Source organism: Castanea sativa, chromosome 3 (genome assembly GCF_040712315.1).
Source record: "Castanea sativa cultivar Marrone di Chiusa Pesio chromosome 3, ASM4071231v1".
NCBI classification, from domain to species: domain Eukaryota; kingdom Viridiplantae; phylum Streptophyta; class Magnoliopsida; order Fagales; family Fagaceae; genus Castanea; species Castanea sativa.
In genome coordinates this window covers 16,189,559-16,200,430 of record NC_134015.1, presented here as the reverse complement: position 1 = coordinate 16,200,430, position 10,872 = coordinate 16,189,559, and the positions used below count along the sequence as shown (strand labels likewise).

Sequence of the window (10,872 nt, the reverse complement as noted above, 5' to 3'; positions counted from 1 at the left end):
TATTTTTTTTAAACTTTTAGAGACGAAAACGTTTCGTCACTAAATGTTTTCTTCGCTAAAAATACCATTCAGTGATGAAAATATTTCGTCACTAAAAACACTTTAGTTTATTAAATCATATTTAGTGACGAATAATTTCGTCACTAAAACTATTTTCAGGTACATATAGTGATGAAAAAGTTCATCACTAAAACTATTTTTAAGAAAATCCATGCACATATAGTGACGAAAATTTTCGTCAATAAAACCATTTCTTACAAAATTTTGCTACATTTAGTAACGAAATATTTCATCACTAAAACTTATTTTCTGTTTTTATTTTTTTCATGGCTTTGATATTAACTTGTAACCTGTTATTATATTACTAAAACCTTATATTTGAATAATACATTTATGGCGTAAATGCACTTTTAGTCCTTACATTTTGACCCGATTTCTATTTTGGTCTCTACATTTTATTTTTACCACTTTTAGTCCATAAACTAATTAACGCGTTACATTTAAGTCCTTGCCGTCACCCAACTAATAGAAAATGCTGACGTGGTTGACGGATGAATTAAAATATTATAAAAAATGCCACATCACCCATGCCACGTCAGCATATAAATTTTAAAAATTAATTTATTAATTTTAACTAAATAAAAAATTAAAAACATAATTAAAAACTAAAATTCACATGAATTAAGATCTAAAAGTTTATTGAACAAGAACACCAAGAACCCTAACCCAGCAAAAAAAAAAAAAAAAAAAAAACAACAACAACAAAAAACATCCATTCAACACCAAATTGAGAGAGAAAGAAGAGACAGAGAGAGAGAAACTTTTAGATCTGGGTTGAAATATCTCAATTCATAAACATTCCTATTAAATTGGTGATCGACTACGCAAAGCCGGTGGAGGATAAGATCATGGACATTGCCTCCCTCGAGAAGTTCCTCCAAGAATGCATCAAGGTCGGCGGCAAGGCTGGCTCTCTCGGCGACTCTGACACCGTCTCCCACAAGAAGAACAAGATCTCCATCACCTCTGACTCCAACTTCTCCAAACGGTATTTCCGTCTCTCAAATTAGATCTTGCATTTAAAGTATTTTTAGTGTGATTCGAATTCGAATTTAGATTATCGAGCTCTTTTGGTTTGGAATCACCAACAAAACTCAACAAATCTTAGGAACTTGTTTTATATTAGTTTAATACTCAGTTTGGTTTTGCTCGTTTACATTCCTAGTGGCATCATCATCATGTACGCTGCTAGAATTAGGAATAATTGTGAAATGGTTGCTTATGTTTTGTGTATATAATGCACGTATGGTTTACGCCTCTTTTTTCTTTTTTGTGTTTCTCAGGTATCTTAAATACTTGACTAAGAAGTACTTGAAGAAGCACAACGTGAGGGATTGGCTTCGGGTGATTTCTTCCAACAAGGATAGGAATGTTTATGAATTGAGAATTTATATTTTTTGCTTACCTGTGAGTCCAAATTGAGAGAGAAAGAAGAGACAGAGAGAGAGAAATAAACTTTTAGATCTGAGTTGGGGTTCTTGATGTCATTGTTCAATAAACTTTTAGATCTTAATTCATGTGAATTTTAGTTTTTAATTCTTTTTTTAATTTTTTATTTAGTTAAAATTAATAAATTAATTTTTTAAATTTTTATGCTGACTTGGCATGGGTGATGTGGCATTTTTATAATATTTTAATTCATCCGTCAGTCACGTCAGCATTTTCTATTAGTTGGGTGACGGCAAGGACTTAAATGTCACGCGTTAATTAGTTTAGGGACTAAAAGTGGTAAAAATAAAATGTAGGGACCAAAATAGAAATCGGGTCAAAATGTACGGACTAAAAGTGCATTTACACCTACATTTATTTCAACAACACATTTATGAAAAAAAGATTCATACATTCCACAAGTAAAAAATAAAACAAGTATCTAATTCAAACTCCTTCCATACAATAATTGTTTGCAATACATACAATAACTCAAGATATTTTATAACAATACAAAAAGGGTAGCATAATATAATTAAAACTAACGGAAGATGTCCTCATATGTCTTCAAGTAATGCCAAAAGTAAATCCCCTAAAAGCCACAAATAAGAAATCTGCACAAATATAAAAACAATACTACATTAAAATCATAAAGTAAAAACATTAAATATGTTATAAGAAACATTTCTAACAATGCATTAAGAGTAGCCACACCAATAAATTAAAACCAAAACTCCTAATGTATAAGCTGTAGAAAGCAAATATAGATTTTCATGTGTAATATAATACAATTAGTTGACAACACTAGCTCTACTTCTTTTTCTTTTTGCACAATTGGACTGAGCAGAATCTTTTAGAGAAGTTGAGATGTGCTTCAATCCCAAAGCATCAATTATCTCTTGGTTTTGCCTCATTCTATCCAATCTTGCCATCTCATACCTAAGTATATTACGAGTGTATTTGGTCTTTTTGGGCATTTTTTGAAACTATGTATTGACATGAAAGATAAGTACAATTGCTACTAACTTAACATCAAAGTCCACACCATTATCCATATCAAGCAATTTACAAGTGCAAAATTTGAACACAATTGCTACTAACTCAACACAACAAATGACCACATCAATATCCATATCAAGTTCAAAATAAGTACAAAACATCTCAATAACAATTACTACTAACTTTACATATCATAGTTTACACCATTATCCATATTAAGCAATTCACAAGTGCTAAATTTGAACACAATTACTACCAACTCAACGCAACAACTAACCACATCAATATCCATATGAAGTTCAAGATAAGTAACAAAACAATTGCTACTTAGACAAGCACACAACATTTAAAAAAATTGTTATGAACTTTACATATCATAATCCATATCAACACAACAACCCACCACAAAATCAATCACACACATCACAAGTATAGGGTTTTATAGGTATTTAAACAGAGTTTGCTTACTATGATCAAGCTAAGTGTACAAGTCTGATTTGTTGGCTAAGCTTTGGTCTTTGACTTTCACAGATTTAAGCCTCTTTCTATTCCCCCATAGCAACCCAAACAATCACTAACCTTGTCATCACATTCAACCAAAAACCTTGTCACCAATACTAAAAAAAAAAAAGCCCTCAAATTATGTCACCAATGGGCATTCATCAAAAGCCTTTACAAACTATATATAAAGAAAATTCAATTGATGGGTCTCCAATTAACCAAACCCATATAGCCAACAAACTAATAATATCAACAAAGTGCACAAAGAGATAAACTCCAAAAATAATTCATTTATGTTACCGTGTCCATTCCTAAAGTATTAAGCATTAATTTGACTTACAAAAGGTTCCTATCAGAAAGGCATTTCCTATAAAATGAAAAAAAAAAAAAAAAAAAAGCAACCAGTACAGCTCAAACATTAAAAAATTTTCAACATGCATATCGCCCAAGCAAGATGGAATCAATTTAATAAAAGCTCTTAATCATATATGACAATGAACACCCATGTGGGGGTATATGTATATTACCTAAATCTATAACTTTTCATTTATCTAGATAAATTTCAGACCGTAACCAAATCTCAAAGTACCTTTCAATCAAGATGGAAAGGTCAAATTACACCTATTATGCATCAATTTTAAACTTTTATGTTAAGTACATATATACCCAAATCCTTAAACTTCTACCTTAAAGTGCATTGGCAGTATTTAAAGTAACATTAAAATGCTTATGTTTAAACTAACCAGTGCCATCATGATCCTCATCAATACTAGTGTTAAATTCTAATTTCACAAAACCATTCACTTCACCTATAATGTCATTCATATATCTCTATAGTCTATATCCTCATTCTATGCTAATCCCAAAATATTTGAATTTAATCTTATGATAATTGATAATAAAGGACCCCACCGCCCAAAAAAAACAACCTTCATCAACTTGGTTTTATAGATAATGCCATCCTAATATTCCTTTCTCAGATTGAACACTCATTTTGTCATCAAAATGGATGATAGAAAAAACTAGCAATTAGGGAAAAAAATCTCATCTTTTGTCTTGCAAGAAATATTAATAGAATAGCACAATGTATCTAAAACATAATCTAGAGAACAATCCCCCATTAAATCAAGTAAAATAACAATCAGAGGACACAATCCCATTGTGAAATCAGAGTATCATTACCTGAGTAATAATCAACACAAGAAAATTAATTTAGAAGATGGGTAATCTCATTTTGAGTTCATACATTACACCTAATGTATAGGAACTTGTACACTACATATATCTAACACTGGTATCAATGTGGAAACCAAACCAAGAGAGTGAGGATCCAAAACTAGAATCATCCAAACAATAAGAACCATAGAAATAAAAAAGAATTATAGCAATTGATAAGTACGTATATAAGAAACTTTCTTCACAACCATTACACAGTAAATATCAAATACCCAAACTAAACAAAAATGCATATACCCATTACTGTATCAAACAAAAAAAAATACCCAAAAGAACTAGAATCATTAAACAAAAAAATTAGCATCAAGCATTTAGAATCACTAAACAAAAATACCCAAAGGAACTAGAATCATTAAACAAAAATTAACAAAAAAATTAACTCAAAAGGGAAAAAAAATACCTAGGCTTGGGGATGGGAGGCGAAGGGTCGCCGGCTGGGTGGAAGACGAAGGGTCGCCGGAAGCGTCGTCGGATGAAGCGTTGCCGAATGAAGGATGAAGCATCGCCAACGATCGGCGACCTGAAGCATCGCGATCTGCGAGCTAAAGCGTCGCCGATCGCGACTCTAAAGTGTCGCCGATCGCGACTCTGAAGTGTCGCCAATGACCGGCGAGCTGACGCGTTGCCGTTGAGCTTAATCGGCGACGGTGGCTTCACATGCAGTTTGGGTTTTTTTTTTTTTTTTTTTTTTTTTTTACCGAAATGGCTCTTGGGTATTGAAATGTTTTGTGGTTTAGCTGGGTATTGAAATTAGGCTTTTAAATTTTTAGTGACGAATTTCAGTTTCATCACTAAAGACCGGACTTTGTTAAGATCTTTAGAGAAGAAATTCATATTTCGTCACTAAATCATACTTTTAGTGACGAATTGTGATTTCGTCACTAAAAACATATAAGTGCAAAACTATTATTATTTTTAGTGACAAATATTTTTCGTCACTAATTCTTCTTTATAGCGATGAAAAGATTTTCGTCACTAATACTATCCACAGCAATACCTACAGTGACGAAATATTTCGTCACTAAAAATTTCAACTTTTAGTGACAAAATATTTCGTCACTATAGATTAATTAAACTCACGCCAAAGTTTCCCTTCACTGGCACCCATTTTTCAGATCACAATAGCGACGAAATTTATTTTTCATTGTTAAATGTTATAATTTTTTTCATTATTAGTGATGAAATTTATATTTCGTCACTAAAGCTGTATTTTTAGCGACGAAAAATATTTCCTCACTAATTTTCGTCGCTAAAAATACATTTTGTTGTAGTGTAAATAAATGGTCACAACATCCTTACAACATCCTTACAACACTACATTTTGTTGTAGTGTAAATAATGTAACTAAATATAAAGAAAAGAAAAGTACATAAAATCCTTACAACATCCCTCAAAATATAGACACTCCCCCTAACAAAAATGCCCTATGCTAACTCTCCCCCTAAGTACAAGACTACTCTCATCATCCCAAAACTACTCCCCCTTTTTGTCACGAATGACAAAGGGTAAGTCACTGAAAGGTCGTCGTCTCATAATCACTAAAAGAGCTAGCATCCTCATCCCCATCTCCATCCCCATCATCGCCAGCCTCATCTGCCGAAGCCTCTGGAGAAGGACAGGGAGAAGGAGAAATGGCGAAACCACTAAGGCGAGCTCGTCGTCATTCAGTACAACCGACACGAGTGTTCACCTGATACAACTCAGTAGTGAGAGTATCAAGGCAAGCACCCATGCGCTGAAACTACGCCATGATGGCCTCAAGAGTCAGACCGCCACTCGAAGAAGAAGGAACGAAGGTGGAAGGAACAGAAGATGCTGGAGGATCAGTCATCTTCATCTGTTGCCACTTCGATCGAAACTAGGCTTCGCTCTGTCAAATAGACGTTGTGCTAATGGCACCCATGACAATAAAGTAAGGAAAATCAGGAATAGGAATGGAAAAATGGTGAAGAATCTGTGTGATAGGCGAAGGAAAGATGAGTTTATCACGGGCGCCGTATCCCTATAGACATCTATGATAGAGGTAATGAGATGAGAAGGGAAGTCTATGGAGAGGTCCTCTAAAAAGGATAACAAAAATTGAGCACGAGGCTTTGTGATGGAGTTATAGTGAGATAGTGGAGTAAGAACAAATGTCATTAGCATATTAAGGAATTTCAAACCATTTCCAAAACCCAAGCATGGGGTGTTTTGATGCTCACCTTATATGGAGGGTGTCTCACAGAATTGAGACAGAAGTGCGTCTTTGGACACAATCCTTAGACATTGACAAGCAAGGTAGTCAAGATGCGCTACCCACAGGACGTGTAGTATCTCAGATACAAGATCCAAAGTGACAATGATACATGTACCTCTAATGTGCGTAGCAAACTGAGGTACAGAGGTATCAATACCGTACATATTGGAGTAAAACTTCTGTATGAATACAATGGGACATCTCAAGGGTATCTCACAGAGAGATTCTCATACTCGAGTGTGAATGACATGGGGTAGAGGAGTGTCAGCAAAGTCCAACAGAATTCATGGCGCTCTAGATGAACACCACGTTTAGAAAAGTTCTTAGTGAAGTCCTTATAGGCCTTCTCATCACAGAACTGAACGTGAAGAAGAGGAACGAGAAGATCAAAAGAAGATGATGACTTGGAATGAAAAGGGTTCCGAGTCAAATTAGAATTGCGCTTGGGTGTCATGCATAGTCTAATAGAGAGAGAGAGAGAGAGAGAGAGAAAGAGAGAGAAGACAGAATTGTAACGCACGACTTTTCTGCAGTGAGTCTTCCATGATGTGTTGTATGAAAGGAAAAATATATTTTCCCAACTTACCAATCTCAGAACCGTTGATGGATTTATTTTGTGAACAATCTGAACAAGGTCGACATTTTAGGCAATTTATACGGTCTTACAATCACAATTTTGCATTTACCTCAATGGGCATTCATGTAGATGACAGTATGGCATCAACAAGTCGCAGAATTTATACTTTTTGAGCCCAGGGTTCCATATATCACAAAATCGGTAGTCTTTTGCCAACAAATGATAGGCCGCGTTATTTACAATTATACATCTATGACACAGACAATGAAATTGAGCATAGACTGAGTGAATCACGAGACCTTCCTGCACATATTGTCCAACGTGTAAAAACTATTTTAGACCGAGAAAATCCATTTGTTAAGGAGTTTCGTCAACTAGCTCAGATGGAAGATTTACATCAATGTAAACTCATAATCAAAGAACAACATCCAAATCAACCTCAATATTGCCTTCCCACAGCTTCTCAAGTGGCAGCTGTTGCTGTAGGAGGTGATGAAGCCGGACAGTTATATGGAAGGAATATATTGGTAGAAACGATATATGGACAGCCTATTACTATTCCAGATGTAGCAGGATATTATGATCCACTACAGTATCCATTGCTATTTCCGTTTGGAACTTATGGATGGGATATTAATACCACCTGTGCAAATAATAATACGGTCACATGTCGTGAATTTTATGCATATAGATTTCAGGTTTATACTTTTAACTCTTTTGCTCTAATTACTTAACATGTATCTAACTACAATATGTATTGTCTTAATTAAATAAAAAATAACATATATTTTGTTTCTCTTCAATTTCTATTGTGAAAGATTCGCCTAAGACCTATATCGACGCTCTTACATGAAGGGCGTCTTTTGCAACAATATGGTGTTGATATGCATGTGAAGATAGAATCGCATAAGCTTAGGTGGATACAACAAAATCAAGAAGCTCTTTGGGCAGAACAATACCAAGGCCTCCAAGATGCTTTCCAAGCAGGAGAAAATTATACTGGTAATGTACATTTATATTGTGCCATTTAATTTTATGCCAATTTATTTACCAATGAATGCAGATTTCATCCTAATAGTACTAATGTTAACTGCACATCTAATAATAGGAAATGTGGGGCATAGGACCATTCTACCATCATCATTTGTGAGAAGTCCACGCGATATGATTCAACGCTTTCAAGATGCTATGAATTTGGTTCAAAAGTTTGGAAAGCCAAATTTATTCATCACAATGACGTGCAATCCAGGGTGGGAGGAAATAAGAAATGAGCTTTTACCAGGACAAACTTCGTAAGATCGACCAGATTTATTGGCAAGGATTTTTAAAGCAAAATTTGAAGAGTTTAAGGATGATATCGTTAACAAAAGGGTTCTTGGAAGAGTTGTTGCTCATGTGCATGTCTTTGAGTTTCAAAAAAGGGGTTTACCACATGTCCACATGCTTCTAATTTTAGATGACAATGATAAATTACATAACCCGGATGATTATGATCGCATTGTACGAGCTGAAATACCTTCTAAGGATGATGAGTCTCAATTGCATAGTGCAGTACTCAGACATATGATACATGGTCCCTGTGGAATACAAAATCAAAGATCACCTTGCATGAAAATGGGAAGTGTAAAAAATCCTACTCAAATCCTTTCTCTCGGGAGACTTACCAAGGTAATGACTCATATCCTGTCTACAGAAGACGTGACACAAATAACCCAGTGCCTTTGAACAATCAACGAAATGTGATGGTTGACAATAGTTGGGTTGTTCCGTATAATCCTTGGTTGCTTCTAAAATATAATTGTCACATTAATTTAGAGATATGTTCTAGCATAAAAAGTGTGAAGTACTTATACAATTATGTATATAAGGGTCCTGATCGCATATCTGTTGAAGTGAGGCTAGACCCAAATTATGATGAGGTACAACAATATGTCGATGCAAGATGGATATGTGCTCCAGAAGCATTTTGGAAGACATTCAGTTTTTCAATGTATCGAATGTACCCTTCTGTGGAACGGTTACAAATTCATTTACAAAACCAACATCAAGTGAGGTTTCGAAGGCAACAACCTATTGAAAATATTTTGGAACAAAACAAAAAAACAATGCTCACTGAATTTTTTACTATGAATACCATTGATGCAAATGCAAGGCAATACTTATATAGAGAATTCCCTGAGCATTATTGTTGGAATAGGAATAGTAAAAGTTGGAGACGGAGAATATCTCATAAAAAGGTAATTGGCAGGATATATACTATTTCACCATTAGAGGGAGAAAGATTTTATTTGCGTGTCATTTTGAACCATGTGAAAGGACCAACAGGATTTCAAGATTTGTTGACTGTAAATGGGATAACCTATCCAACTTTTAAGCAAGCAGCTGAACAGAGGGGTTTATTAGAGAATGATAATAGCATACGTCAATGTATGCTTGAGGCGGTAAACATTAGAATGCCATCAGCTTTGAGAAGATTGTTTGCAACTATATTGGTATTCTGTGAACCAACTAGAGTACGAGATTTGTGGAATGAGTTCTACCTACATATGGTTGAAAATTATCCATCATTATCTATCACAACGGATGTAGTTTGTACAAATAGGCTTCTAAATGATTTAAAACTATTACTATCACAACATGGCAGACGTATCACAGAATTTGATTTGCTAACAATAACTGCAACATCTGATGAAAGTTCATCAATGCCTAGAATCATACAAGATGAGCTTACCATTCCTATGGATGATGAAGAATTGATATTAGTGGACAAGTTGAATAACGATAAAAAATTTGCTTATAACACAATAATGGAAGTCATTCAACGTAAACAAACAATGGCATTCTTTGTGGATGGTCCAAGAGGAACTGGGAAAAACATTTTTGTATTGCGCATTACTAGCATCTTTAAGAAGTGATGGTCATATTGCAATTGCCACAGCAACATCTGGTATTGCAGCAATATTACTACTTGGTGGAAGAACAGCACATTCAAGATTTAAAATACCTTTAATTCTTGAAGCATCATCAACTTGCTCTATAAGTAAACAATCTGATTTGGCTGAACTCATTAGACGTGCAGTAGTGCTTATTTGGGATGAAGCTCCTATGGTGAATCGACGTGCACTTGAAGCATTAGATAGAACATTGCAGGATCTTATGGAAATTAATTCACCTTTTGGTGGAAAGGTGCTAATACTGGGAGGAGATTTTCGTCAATTACTTCCTGTTATTCCCAAAGGCACAAAGGCAAAGTTGTTAGACGCATGTATAGTCAACTCCCCATTATGGAGATATATTAAGATCTTACATTTAACTCAAAACATGAGATCTATTAATGATCAACAATTTTTAGAGTACATAAGGCGCATTGGTGATGGAATTGAACCATTTGCAACAGACGATCTGATTAAAGTTCCGTCTTCTATGGCAATACCATGGGAGGGTGATCATTCAATTGCTCAACTAATTGAACAAGTTTTTCCAGATTTGCAAAATCATGCCTACAATGCAAGATACATGGTTGATAGGGCATTGTTAACACCAATTAATGAGGATGTGGATAAACTTAATGAGAAGATATAATCACACAATTTCCAGGAGAAGAACAAAAGTTATATTCGTTTGATGAAGTTGAAGATGATACACAACATTTATATCAACAAGATTTCTTAAATTCTATATCTCCAAGAGGTTTACCACCACATATCCTAAGGCTGAAAAAAGGTGCTCCAATAATGCTATTGCGAAATATAGATCCAACAGTGGGGTTATGTAACGGTACAAGATTACTTTGCCGTGGGTGTTTTAATAATGTAATTGATGCAAAAATTTTGAC

At 34.6% G+C, this 10,872-nt stretch overlaps 1 protein-coding gene across 1 annotated transcript; it reads left to right on the top strand.

Annotated features, from left to right (window-relative positions):
- Window positions 1–6,404: 6,404 nt before the first annotated feature.
- LOC142628592 (uncharacterized) lies at window positions 6,405–10,619 on the top strand. The gene is made up of 6 exons (XM_075802656.1): window positions 6,405–6,556; window positions 7,318–7,735; window positions 7,856–8,039; window positions 8,146–8,329; window positions 8,590–9,860; window positions 9,976–10,619. Exons 1-6 carry the CDS (start codon window positions 6,405–6,407, stop codon window positions 10,617–10,619), a joined length of 2,853 nt encoding a protein of 950 aa, XP_075658771.1.
- Window positions 10,620–10,872: the final 253 nt, after the last annotated feature.